The 14,539-nt window shown below is 39.7% G+C and overlaps 2 protein-coding genes across 2 annotated transcripts in view; one reads left to right on the forward strand and one right to left on the reverse strand.

Moving 5' to 3' along the window:
* RDX (radixin) overlaps positions 1-14,391 on the reverse strand; it is a 50,780-nt gene extending 36,389 nt beyond the window's left edge. Inside the window, exons 1-2 of the mRNA XM_063330640.1 lie at positions 14,111-14,391; positions 6,226-6,297 (exon numbers count right to left, since the gene is read on the reverse strand). Coding sequence (XP_063186710.1) covers positions 6,226-6,237 — 12 coding nt within the window. The 5' untranslated portion in view covers positions 6,238-6,297; positions 14,111-14,391. The remainder of the gene's footprint in view (positions 1-6,225; positions 6,298-14,110) is intronic.
* Positions 13,754-14,482, forward strand: LOC134519371 (proline-rich protein 2-like). Its single transcript, XM_063343458.1, has one exon. The coding sequence runs from the start codon at positions 13,754-13,756 to the stop codon at positions 14,480-14,482; it is 729 nt and encodes a 242-aa protein (XP_063199528.1).
* Positions 14,483-14,539: the final 57 nt, after the last annotated feature.

The raw sequence follows: 14,539 nt of genomic DNA on the forward strand, positions 1-14,539 counted from the left end.
TGCGGTGAGAGGTCCTCCCCTGCTCCTCCACAGATCAGGCAATATTACACTTGAACGGGCTGTATTTAAAAGGCCATAAGGGAAAAGATAAAAGCGCAGGTTAATGAATAATTTTAATTAAAAAAAAAAATTCTAAGAGAAAGAAAATGCTTAGCATGAAGTTTTTTTCAGCTGGGTAGCTTTAAGACTGCGTTTTATAAACAAAGCTGCCATAAGAGAGTATAAAGAACACAGTGAAGTTTAGCATAGCACAGAAAAAAAAGCCTCTCGGACGTTTAGGAAAACGCTACTGCAGAGCTCTATTTCAGAGCACCAAATCTCTGTTTAGAATACCAAAACTTACCCAACAGCCTTTAAAATTACTATTTAGCTTGGCTCATTAGCCTATACTGAACAATATAAACAATTGGCCGGGGACAGAAACCTTTCACCATAAAACGATCACCAAACATTTGGAAAAGGTTACTACAGAAAGTATAGATTTTTCCTTACTTCTGACAAAACTGCTTTGTCTCAATATCTGTGTACATATAAATATTTTTTAATCTATTTGTAATAAACTTTTCCCAGATAATAACACTTTAAACTCTTGCATTGTGACAGTTATCTTCTTCACCTTATAGAAACATAGAATAGATTGGATTGGAAGAGACCTTTAAAGGCCGCCTAGTCCAACCCCACTGCAACGGGCAGGGACATCTTCAACTAGATCAGGTTGCCCTGAGCCCCATCCAACATGACCATGAATGTTTCCAGGGATGGGGCATCTACCACCTCTCTGGGAAACCTGTTCCAGTGTTTCACCACACTCACTGTAAAAAATGTCTTCCTTCTACCTAGTCTAAATCTACCCTCCTTTAGTTTGAAGCCATTACCCCTTGTCCTGTCGCAAGAGGCCCTGCTAAGAAGTTTGTCCCCATCTCTCCTGTAGGTCCCCTTTAGTTACTGGAAAGCTGAGATAAGGTCTCCCCTGAGCCTTCTCTTGTCCAGGCTGAACCACCCCAACTCTCTCAGCCTCTTCTCATAGGAGAGATGCTCCATCCCTCCGATCATTTTTGTGGCCATCTGCTGAACCCGTTCCAACAGGTCCATGTCTTTCCTGTGCTGAGGGCTCCAGAGCAGGATGCACTCCAGGTGGGGTCTCAACAGAGTAGAGGGGCAGAATCACCTCCCTTGACCTGCTGGCCATGCTTGATTTGATGCAGCCCAGGATACAGGTGGCCTTCTGGGCTGTGAGCACACATTGTCAGCTCGTGTCCAGCTTTTTATCCACCAGTACCCCCCCAGGTCCTTCTCAGCAGGGCTGCTCTATCCCTTCATCCCCCAGCCTGTATTTCTGCTTGGGATTCCCCCAACCCAGGTGCAAGACCCTGTACTTGGCCTTGTTGAACTTCACGAGGTTCACATGGGCCCCACTTCTTGAGCTCATCCAGGTCCTTGGCATCAGAACTAGCAGCCTGAGTTTATCTGTATTTTACCAGACTTGCTTCAGAATGATTAAACACAGTCAAGGGAGAGGGAAGAACACATACATATATGTTGATTATTCTTTGTGAAGGGAGCAACTGATGTTTTGGTAACAAACGTTGCTAATGGGTTACGAGGACATTTGCCACAGCTCACAAAATAGTATTTACAAAAACCAATCATAAGCACTATAGTCAATGAACATACCTGTAACAATAAACATCCATGTGCATTTCATATGAGAATTATATTTTTTGTTGTATTCTTTTACTGCTTTAAGAACTTGGGGAAAAAAAACATTCTACACTTCCTTGTAGTACCTAACTTCAGCCCTCCACAATTTGATGGGGTATTACACATTCACCACATTAACCTTTGGACCTCTCCTCGAACGCAGACACACTCCATGGAACATGCACAAAAAAATAACTGTTAGCTTAATAGTCTAATATGTCCTGTCACTGTACGTCAGCCATCATTCGCAGATACTGGTATTGGCACTTCAGCTTTCATCAGGAAGCCCAGCACTAAGTAGGTACCAACATTTATTAAGACAGATATTTAAAATTACATGAAAAAAGGTTTCCAGTGGTTTTGTTTTTTTTAATAAATGCAATATGAATTAGTCACATGTAAAAGCCACAGAAACCAGTGCAATTCTTATTTGTATGAAAATTGCATATTGCAAAACGCTTCTTCCAAGAGTTTCTTTACACTAGTTCAGTCGATTACTATATCAAGTTTGCTTATTAAATTATTTATGTTAAGAAGTAGCAGTATATTGGTCCCACTGCTTTACACACTGTATGAATATACACAGCATACTCTGCCTATCAACCTCAAAGCAGAGACAGAAAGAGATGCAAGAGAAAAATTAATGAAGAAGATAAGGTTAAAAGGTAAGAATTAAACAGCATTAGGAACAGAAGGCTACAGAATAATGCAAACAGATTTAGTAATAGACAAAGTAAAAGAAAGGAGTCCTCCAAACTGACATCAGTTGCCTATTTATACTGCAGAAACAAATCATATACTCAAACCATAATTCAAATACTGCACTACACATCTCAGATTTTCCTGTAAAACAACTCTAGTCAGAAGTTAATTTATACATTATTTCAATTCAACAACTTTACAGAGTTTAACTTGATCTTGTAAATATTAATTCAGATTTTAAACATCCACATTATTCTAGAATCTGATATCTACTTCTTCTGAATACACATCGCAAAATGTTGAAGTCTAAAAAAGAATTATTTTTTTAATCTTAGTAACTTTGACATTTACCCAGCGTAATGCTTTCTCTTCCACACCTTGCAGTCTTGCACAAAAACGCTGCAAAATACCAGCAAAAAGAGCTGATAGTTTTAACTCCTCTTACACCCTATGAATGCAACTAATATTTCAGTCAATTAAACCTAATCTTCTTAGCCTATGAAATGATTAACAGTTATGCAACTAACGATGTCTAATTTTAGTTTCTATGTTTCTATTTTTGGTGCAGATCTGGGAGAACGGCATAGGGCTGAGAAACATTTTGTATCTGTTCTTTTCAGAAGAAAGCGCTGAAAATAAGATTCAACAAATATTCTATGGTTCAGTAAGCAGAGAACTAAGCGCACTGAAAACAGCCCTATTAACACCTCCAATTTTGATTACAGCAGCAAAGATCTAATGAAACAAAAAAGTCACCAGGTTTTTTTAGATGGATCACAAAAGAAGATAAATGAAACTTAATTTTGCACTGCTAGACAGAACGGAGAATATTAAGTCTCAGAACTATTTTATTTTAAACGATGCTGAGTGAACTGCTTAAAAGAATGGAAAGCCACTTTATTACGAACACAGACATAAGTGAACAGACTTTTCTACTGAAGTAATAAAATAAGAAAGTGTTTCACTAATGTATATTTTTCAGACACATATTACCTTAATACCTCAGGACAACATATTAGTCACTTTTACCCTTTCAAAACAGCCTTTTCACTCAAGCTATTTAATCTAGTAGCCTCTAAGAGAGAAAATCCCAAACACGTAAGAACAATGACCTTTTGCCACCATGTATAAGAAGATCATTCGCAGGGGCATGAACCTTATTTCAGACTGAGACTTGATTTATTGTTTACTGATTTTGTTTAAACTAATCTATAGCTTAATTATTTGATATGCATAACCAAAAAAAAAAAATCATTCCAAAAATGCAGACAGAATTCACTTATAGTTGTATTGCACAGGTTCACATATTTACAAGGCAACCAGATTTTCTGAAAACTAACAACTGGATCATTACAGAAGAATCTGGAAAAAAAAAAATATACCTAAATAGGATACAATAATACAAAGAAGAGAGCTATAAAATAACACTGTCAAAATTCTCACCAGTTATGCTAACAGGGTTTTCTTAGTCCTCATCCATGATTATTTCATTAGTTTTCACATTAAAAGCCCTCCAATAATACAGTTACAGAACGCTAACAGTCTTATTGCAATGGCTATCAAAAATAAAGAACAAAGAGTTGAAGCACAAATAGCTTCTCGACCAGAAGTACATTTGGTTATTGTGGATTGTCTTTAAAGACAACTGGTAACAGCTACAGTGAATGTCCAGAGCAAGAGACTTTCTACAGTCCAGTACTATCAAACCCTAGCAGAACAGCAAGGCTCTTCAAAGAACAATGTCAGATTCATTAAATGTAACCAATGACGAGGCTCTTACAAGTCTCCGAAGAAGGGGAAAAGCTCCAAAGCGATCTACCCTTTCAGAAGCAACCAGAGCAAAATCTGAGGTTTGATTTTTATAGGTAAAATTACTTAATCTTTGGCACATGTGCTACTTTTTTATTCACTGGTTACCAATTATAATTACAGCAAACTGTAGTTTACAGGAAGAAATCCATATAACATTTTTCAAGAAGTGTAATCAATTTAATTTCATTTCTTAATGGCTTTTTTCACTTTGCTTCATTCTAAGATCTCACATGCGCCTACATCATCAGGTGACACATGAGAACATCCCAACATATGAGAACTCTTTATATAAAGCCCCTCATAAAAGGGAAAAAAAAATTATCTCATCTGTGGCACAAGTCCAGCTTCTTTCCTAAGATCTGATAGCTAATTTCCATTCCTGGGGTGGATTGTGAGCTCTTCCAACGCCTCTGCAATCTCAGTTCTAAGGATACTGCTCTTCTTGTGAACAACCCTAAAACTGTATTTCCTACGATTTTCTCAGGTCCTTAAAATAGAGGGAACCCTGCCTGCCTAAATTTCACGGTTCCAACTCCAGAATTTAAAAACACGTAACGTCACTCAGGTTGTCTTTTTTTCTAGTCATCTAGTCACTTCTGTGACTTCATTGCTCTGTAGCTGCATGGATTTGGGGACCTCAGGAACCACACGAGCTCACGGTGACTTTCTGCCTTATTCTTAAAATGCAGTTTTCCAATTGAGAAGCTCTATCAAAGGCACCACTCAATTATCATAGCCAGGACTCAAAAAGATCAGAAAACAGTATGCTGCTAACACATTTCCCTGCCCTTAACAGTGCAGTTCTGTAAGAAGGGAGCAGGATATGAATGCTTACAACTTCAGAAAGTGCTAAGATATCACCCTAAGTCCACGGGGCAGCGGTGGAGGAGAAATCAGAGAAACAACATGGTATAGCCACTTAGTTAGTAGACCACCATCAACGCTCAGAACAGAACTTCTAGCCCTGGGACAGTCCCATGCTGGCATTATTCATTAAGCTGTACTGGTTCCAAACGCTGGCATGCAATACAGACTATTTACCCTGGTAATTTCTGATTAATAGCAAAAAACTTTTATACATCTAGTATGCATATATGTGTATATATATGTACACACATGCACACAGACATACTTATTCTTAGTAACAGATCTGCCCTGCTCCTAATCTACTACCTCAATGAAACATCAGTAAACAAAGAAAGCCTGAAGGCTATTACATAAACCAAATGGGTTGAATAGAAATAGTCTCCCCTGACAATTCGGGTCCCTTTCTGAATGCTTTGCTCACTGGATTCATGGGGAAGAGACAACCAAAAGTCATTTAACACACAGCAGATGAAACCCCGAGCATCAATAGCAAAACAATCAGTCTGCTGAATAATTATCTCCTCAAAGAATTCTAGAACTATTATTGAAACAAAAGTTGGAGATTTTTTTTTCCCCTGGATAGAAAGTGGATGAACCCTTATCTCAGCTGAAGTGAGATGAATAAGAGACCACAAACATTGCTTATTTCCTCTCTTCAAGACTTACCTTTTGGGTTATACCCTCTACCACGGTAAAACCACCACCTAACTTAGTGCTGGTGCCGTCACACTTTACACATGGTCTGTCTTCCCCTACCAAATCCTGCAGCAAATCCTTCCACTGATTCTCACAGATACCGAGTCAGGCTGCAATTATGCCTCCATTAACCACTGTATGCCATCTCAAAGTCAACAATTCCTGAAAAGTCATTCCTCCTGCCAGCCAAATGGGCTCTAAGTTCATCACGCTTTGTGAGTACTGTCCCCATCCCCAAGTCTGCTCCGTGCAACCTGCAGGACTGAGCTTTCTTGATTTTTTTTTCACATACTGGTATTAAACTATCTCAACTCCAATTCTACATTACCAGGTCTTATGAAATCTAAGAAAGGGCAGCATCAAACTAACTAGAGGTGTTATAAGATCACCACTCTAAAACGTGAAAACCCTGTTACCTTTTAGATGAGGAAGAAAACAGCTACTTACTGGTTTCGGCATTTTTCTTGTTTTCTTTAGTCTCTTGTCCACTTAAGTCTTCTACAAACTCTTTGTCCCCTTCTGTCAAAAGCAAAATTAAAAGTGTTGTTTTTAAATTAATCAAAACAAAGTTCACATACATCACAGCAAATAGTACAAATTCCAAAGCAGGTAAACAAGTGCTCTACATGTACAAAATAAACTTTTCAGTAGATGACATAAAAAGCAATTAAGTTAGAAACCTGTATATTCTGGTATTGGCTAAGTGGTAACTTCCTTTCTATTTTTTGTAGAATATTAATCCACTAATGTCAGAATAAAGAGACAACAGTTCCCCACGTGCTAAATTTTTTTTTAAAAAAACTTTTTATATGAGACATCTTCTAATGTTAAAAACCATTAACATTATTTACAAGGAAACAAAATTTGTACAAGGAACTCCAAAGCTGCAATTTAATCTGTCAACTCTAGTCAAACTTGAAACATCATGAAAGCAAAGAAAAAATGTAACATAATTTTAAAGCCTTAAGACTATTTCATAGCTATAAAAGCATCTGCTTCTCTCACTGAAGAAATGATATGGTTATTTTTCCCAAATGAAGAGAAATGCAAGTATACCATCACAGTAAAAAAAAAAAAAGGAAGAAAATCTGCTCTGCTTAAAATAGCTACGTCCTTTCCTTTTTTAAGCAGAAAGGCTGTAAGTTATGTCTACGTGGTAATGAAAGTATTCACTATTGTGTTCCCTTCCAAAAAAGTTTTTATGCCTTGAAAAAAATATGCTTGCAATGTTATTGGTAGATAGCATCCTGTCTCCTTTTCAGTTCATTCTAACTCAGAAAGTATAAGCAGCTAGTCACCTTCTCTCACACTTTTAAAGTAATGACTTCCATGAATCAGTCCTGCTGCTGATCTGCAAAGAGTACCAAAGATGGCATTGCTTTCAAAAATATTAACTGGAATTACATTTATACTAAGAAAAATGAAAGTGACATACTACTCAGAACAATCCATGACACCAGTATTATAACTCCATGACTGTATCAGATGAGTAAAATATTTATAAGTGCTTAAAAAAATACAAGGAGAAAAGCAAAATATTTAGAGTAATTCATTTATCAAAAGCAAGCTTTTGTATAAATGGTTTCTCATTCATAAAGAGGAATCCAAATATAAAGTACTGTTATATGTATTTACAAAGAGGTTATTTTTCTTTGCTTCTTGTCAGTAAATACCAAAAAACCTGTCAAAAACATACAGTAAATATCAGAAACATTTGCACAGCAACCTAAGGTGCACGAGCATTTCATTTTTATTTCTTCTTCTAATCTGTGGAGGTATGTTTGAAAAGAGAGACTGGAAAAAGAGAGATAAAGGATAAAAACGCAATTCAAGAAGTATCAGTGTTGTTGGCTGGTGAAGAAAAATTAATGTACAGACTAAAGATAACAGAAAGCGACATCTAATGGTATAATGCAGATACGGAGCAAATTTTGTTTAATAAAAAATCAGCCTGAAAAAAATTAAAACAGTGTCTTTAAGTTATATTCATTATGATATAATTAATGTAGCACAACTATAAAGGTATAATACTACATTTGCCTAGCATAAAGACATTCAGTAGATAACTTTTTTAAATTACAGAAGATATTCTAAAGTATCGGACAGTATCAGTAATCTAAAGTATTGGACAGTATCGGTAAGACTACTATTCTAAGATACTGTTCCATATATTCTGGAAAAATATGTATACACTTTTGCGCAATTTCCTTCCCTCCCCCCTCTTTTTTTAACCAAAAAAGCTTTTTTTGGGGGGGGAGGGGGCCCTGGGGCGGGAAGGGGAGGGTGCTTGCAAGCTTACAGCGCTGGCTTTTGATAAAATTCGACAGTACATTTCCAGCTCAGAGAAGAGACTGCCCTCTCTTCTCCCCGGTTTCCCTAATGTACTCCTCAGAAAAAAATCAAGAGAGTAGTAAAAAGCAAAACAAGCTTCGCTCTAGTATCTGCTAACAGCAAGCAGGATTCCGAACTGTAGTAATCCCCGTGTTCACCTTTTTGACTGCAGAGGCTCATTGCTTGCAAAACTGAAGGCAGATTGAAGCCCTAGAGATAAACTCAGTTAATTAACAATGCAAAAGCTAAATTAGATTCTCATCCACCATTTTACAAGCCTGCCAACTCAACAGTTCTAAAAGGAACAGAAAGTAGTACAACTATTTTTATGTCTTATAGTTATATTAACATTGAAAAGAAGGGGTATGGTGAGGTAACTGATAAATAAGTCGAGTCTCCAAGAGACAAATGAGAGCATATGGCAGAAGGCTGAGATCTGTGTTAACAACTGATTACTTTCTGAGGTCTTTCTAAGACAGACCATGTCTATCACTTTCTAAAATGACTGTCATACCCTCATACATATTATCATTGCAAATTTTTCCATAAATATGTCCCAGCCTTTTGCTTTGGGTTTTACCAAAAAATTTTGTTAAACTACTATAACCAACCCTAAATTACTTATTTGAAAACACATTTTAAAACCTTAAGGTAATTTTTAAAATCAGAAACATGACTACAAAGTTTTATAGGGTAAGTCTATGTCATCAAATCACAATTGGTAGACATGTAATCTAAATGAGTTTACAGAATTAACATTTATTGTTCACACGCAATAAAACAAAGCTATCAGCTAAAAGTAAGAATCCTCTTCTGCAAAACGCAATTAAAATTAAGTTCCACTGTCAGCCCCACAGATCTCCAGGGACTCATAAATTATCACAGTACGCAGGCAACAGAAAAAAAAAATAGCTATGCAAAACAAGTAATAGCCAAGGTATTTGTTGTTGAAGTGTTTGCTGTAATATCTTTTACTAGAGTAAAAACAGAATTTAAAAGAGTCTATCACTTCTTCCAAAAAAAAGGAAATAAATTTAATAAATTTAGAGCCAACTATGCTGAACTTATTTCTAGTTCAGATCTTAAAATCCTTGGGCTGTATTATAAGGAAGGAAAAAAACAAAACCAAACTCAACTGATAGGGTCTACAACTTAAATTCACAGACCACTGTCTCCATTTTATATATAATGCAAAAATCAGCCTGTGTCTATACGCTTTCATACTCAAAACGTTATGCAATTTCAAAACAATATATTCACACAAAAGCACTGCAAGAATATATTACAACTATATAAAAATGAAGAATTTCAGAATCTTAAAATTGTGCAAAATTTGAAATCAAGTAAGCACTGAACAGAAAAATAACATCCTATCTTTCCCATTTATTGGCACCAGCTAACATTAACAAAACAAAACAAATACAAGGAAAATATTTGGCCAAAAGAAACTAAAAATCACTGCCAGGCAAAATATTATGCATTGCCACTATTCTTAATGGAGGGGGAGTTCACTTCTGCTACTTATGTGTTTCCAATACATTTATATTTAGTGGATGCAATCATATCAGTTTACTAAGTTTTTATCTTTGAAACAATGAATTACTTATACTTACTTCTACCTTAACGCTCCTGTGAAATGGCATTGCAAATATAGGGAAAAAAAACCCAGCCAACTGGGATTGGGAATGATATCCCTGTTGCTTCCTGCATTCTAAAACCAACTTGTGACCTACTAGACATAAAGGCTCATCACTTTGGCATTTCAGTTCCCAAAGGTGCCCCTTCCAAGTCAGGATTAGCAGGGTTGTGACTTTGCAGAGCTCCTACTGCTACAGCACTCCAGCACTCGAGACCTTCACAGTAATCTGGACTCTGGACCAAATCACCAAAATATCAGCAGGCTCCACATCACAAACAAACAAACAAAAAATCATCCGGAACTTCAAGAATTCTCTTGAAATTAAGAACTGTGATTTCAATTCATTGCACTACAAGGCAGTTAGGATATTTAAATCAGTATCATCCATGTTTGCAGTTATGCCACAGAAGCCAACAAATAACGCAATTGTTGAAAGATGACAAAGAACGCTTTCTTCAGAAAATGATGGTGCATAAAATGCCTGATGCCAAAATTCTGTCAAATAATTTATGCAGCAGCTGTTTTCAAAGGAAACATTCATACACATAGCCATGGGTCTGAGGTCAGGTGAGGATGGGATAGGAGGCAGAAGGCTTCAGCAGGATGCCTGGCTGCCGGAGAACCAGCCCTCAAAAGCAGGATCCCTATCTGACAGCTTCGGACCTTCTCTCAGAAGCAGTCTCTTCAGCAGTGTGCCTCCTAATCTCTAGCAAGAAGTTCATCATCTATTTTCTTACATACAGATAGGAGAGACCACAGTTGTATTGATGTGTCTGAAGTTTCAACTCATTTATTTACAGGAACTTACTTTAATATACTTTTTTTGTTTCAAAGTCCTAAGCCATTCCATTTTTTGTGATACCTAAAACTTTTAGCTCTTTGGGGAGGCAGCAATAGGCAACTTACAGGCCACTGTACCTGACTAACTGGTCTCCTCGGCTTTCTACAAAAACGCCTCTCTGCTCCAAAGCAGCCTGTGAATGCCTGCAGGGCAATCAGCTTTTACACTAACAGCTCCCTAATGACACTCTTGCTGCAGTCCAATAAAGAAGTTCATGCGCCACAGACTTTACTTCTGCATGTATCTTTTTCAGACAGTCAGAAAGGTTGTCTACACAACTGTCTGCGATGTAAGCAGACCAAGGGGGAACCAAAACAAGTGATCTATCTCACAAAAAAAGGAAAAAAATAAAAGTAAAAAGCTGAATTCTATAACTAACACGTAATAACTGAGATTTGACCAGTGCCAGATATCACAGGCAGAGTATTACATACTATTTTTTTTATTACTGTATCTTTATCTTCTTAAAACCACCATTTCCCCCAATCCTCCCTTCCCCAAAATACCTGAGATAGACTTGCTGTCTCACTGAAAAATAATTGCCATATAACCAGTACAATTGTTGTGCATTAAATGTATTTATGTTTCTTCCAAACTGGAGTTCCTGAGAACTTCAGAAGTACAAATGAAAACTTGGCAGTTGCCAACACAGTAGTTAAACAAAAAGCAACACAAACCAGCCAAAGAATATTCGTACAATACTTGCAGTTTTACCAGTTAATAAACTGGTATGCTATAGATGTATTATACAATTTACATACAGTTTATATTTATTAAGTTTAGTAACCTTACTTCAAATTTTAGCTTCAAAGCACCCACAACGGCATTATTTGAAATAACTTTAAGGTTTTGAAGAGTCCTACAATGACAGGATGGCCGATCTTCTCAGGTACATCAGAGATACAAGGGAAAATGGAAATTAAGAAGTGTGACTGATGCAGGTACTCTGTTGTTTCAAAGTGAAGTAAACCTTTACCTAAAAATACAAGTAGCAAAGAATTATGACGTAACTGAAATCCTGGGTATATCCCATTTCAAAATTAGGCATTATGTTTTCTGAATAATACTGTTAAGTCTTCTAGAACTAGTTCCATAAAATAAAGGAAAACCTTATGAACACTAACTGGCCACTCACATCAGTCTCCATGTACACTAGCTAGAGCTCTTAAATCAAAATATTCTAGTGTAAGGATTATTAACTCTTTTTGGACAAATGTAATACTTGTTTTTCCTTGTACTACATGACTTGAAGATTTCATTTCACAGAGTGATTAATAAATGTCTAAAGCAGACAGGAAAAAGATTTTAAATTTGAAGCACAGCTAAGAATTAGCCTACTGGTAAAGTTACCCCACGTATGCAGCCCTTCGATGTTGAAAGAGTTTACCTGGGCCCCTTCAGCTCTGGAGTAAACTCGCTGAGCGTGCAAGACACACTGAGTGCTGCTTTAATGGATCAGTATCTTTCAACAATCGGGACTTTCTTCAGAAGTTTGTATAAAGCTTTGTTTACATTTACAGACTTGAAAATCCTCCCTTTCCTCTACTCCCACAGACTCCTAATGCAACACAAAGCGATAGGACAGCTTTGATGTATTTAACACAACCAATAGAAAGAAGTAATACCTTAAACAACTTCCCTCTTTGCCTCTGCCAACAGAAGCACCCCTTCTCAAAAAGCTGAGCAAGACTGTTGAAGAAGAAAGGCCATATACCTACCCTGGCAGTGGGTAAAGCAATCTTCTTTACCAGGAACTGCCTTCTAATATCACAACCTCAAAACTTCTTACCCCTCTAATTTTGCTTCTTGTAGATGGATCCGCATTCTCACTCTCTTCATGGCTTTACCTAATTTTCTGTGAACCACCTTTTCTTTTTCCTGGCAGCTCTATTATCATCAAGCCCTGCAATGCTCTCTACTGCAATGGCAGAAATAGCCAGGCCAGAACTCTTTTTTGTTGTCTCTACATTGCTTTTACACCGTTTCTTGCAGTCAGCATGCAAGGAACACTCTCTGGACAGCTCCTGACATGTCACACCGTGTCATTTGCTGCATGTTTTCTAAAGCTGTTTGTTGTACTTTTGCTCTCTAGTCTCCCAACCTGATGGAAGGGCCGTGTCATTTTGGCACAAAGCTTGGAAACACGCCACTGCCTCGCAGTTGCCATTCGCTGGGAAGTTGCTTATCTGGGAACATTGCACTGACTTGCAGTTTATTTTTCTCACAGACCCTCTTATGCTAAATCAATAGATCAATAGAGGCCAGTCTTATAATTCAACAAAGTTACTACTTGTCTCTTATCTTTAACGATCGCAAAACTACCTCATCGCAGTAGCCATAATCTTACTGTATATCATCTTCCCTCACAATGCACATTGCCCAGCAGCACTGTGCAAATACACTACATAAGAACTGACAGCAACAACGGTATTTCTACAGTCTTCTGAATATGTGAAGTGTTGTGCAGGCAGATGCATCCTCAAAACGTTTCTGTGACACGAACACAATGACAAGCATCTCGGATGAAAACAAAACAGAGTAAGATGCAGAGACACGTCTGAGGCCCGACACAAACCACTCACAAAGGCAGAATTAATTAAAACTCAGAACTGCAACTCTCATAACTTAGTTTAAAAAATGGAATCTTTTTAAAAGCCTGTACCAGAAAGAGTAACATGAAATACTTGACAAGGGTGCTACATAGGCTGGAAAAGACAGCTTAATAGCACCTTACAACTGATGTGATTAGTTGTGTTGGCATGGAGTCCAAAGAGTTGGGTTTTTCACCTTTGAATTAAGTAAACTGGCAAAAGAGAAATTAATTCCACAAAGTTGAAACTAAAACCCCTTATCTGCACTAGATTTTAAGCGGCAAGGTTAATTACAAAAGCCCACGACTAGTACAAAACGTTAATCCATTCAAAAAAAAAAAACACAATGCACAAAGGCTCATTCAGGGCCGCTGTGCCCATTACGTCGGTCAGTATTTGAGGACTCTAAAAACGTGCATTTGTTGAAAACAATAGACAGCAACAGATGCTTCACAGCACTTGTTTATGAAGTAATTCCTTATTATTCCTCCACATCGCCACAGTCAGCTGGCCGACCCGACTGCCACATGTCTACGGTAACCTCCAGAGCCGCGACGCCCGAGGTCATGAATAATGCAGCGGGGGCTGCGCGGCCCCGGCCGGCCGAGGCCGCGCTCTCGGGGCTTCCCCAGAAAGCGCCCGCCCGCCGCCCCCTCACCGGCGTCGGGCTCGACGGGTCGGGCCCCCCTCGCAGGCGGCGGCGGCCGTTCCGCCCCCGGACAAGAGCAGCACAACGCCCCGCCGCCGCAACAAGTCGCTCCGCTCCCCACCCCCCGGGGGCTGCGGGCGGGCTCCCGCCTGAGGCGGCCGCCAGCGCGGCGGGGGAGCGGGCCCCCACGGCCGCGGCTCGCCGCCCCCGCGCTGCTCTCCGGGGCGCCGCGGCAGCGGAGCCCCCACCCCCGCCGACAGCCGCCCGCGCTCTCATCTCACCTCGTCACCTGGGGCTCCGCTCCCCCACGAACGGGGCGGGAGGGGACGAGACCCCGGGGTCGGGTGCTTAGTCGCGGCGCTCTCCGCTCCTCCTGGGGCAGGGCGGTGTCGCGTGTCGTGCCCCCCACCCCTCCGCCGCCGCAGCGGGGCAGGAGGCGCTGCGGGACCGCCCCGCTGCTGCTCGCGGCGCCGCCGGGGACAAGGCGCCGAGCGCGGCGGCGGCGGCTGACAGCTCCGCAATATGGCGGCGTCCGCCGCCGTTCAGATTTCTCCCCCCCAACCCCCCCATCAGATGTCGCTCCTGCGCCCGCACTGAGCATGCGCGGCGCGGACGGGCATGCGCCTCAGGCGGCGCGAAGCCGCTGCCCGTAGCGCCGGCGGAGGGGCTGGCAGCGCGCGGGCGGCTCTGCGGGTGCGGAGGGGGCTGCG

This window comes from Chroicocephalus ridibundus, chromosome 1 (assembly GCF_963924245.1).
Source record: "Chroicocephalus ridibundus chromosome 1, bChrRid1.1, whole genome shotgun sequence".
NCBI lineage: Eukaryota > Metazoa > Chordata > Aves > Charadriiformes > Laridae > Chroicocephalus > Chroicocephalus ridibundus.

Excerpts from the sequence above, each read along its gene's own strand:
- LOC134519371 (XM_063343458.1), top strand. The coding sequence starts at position 13,754 with ATGCAGCGGGGGCTGCGCGGCCCCGGCCGGCCGAGGCCGCGCTCTCGG.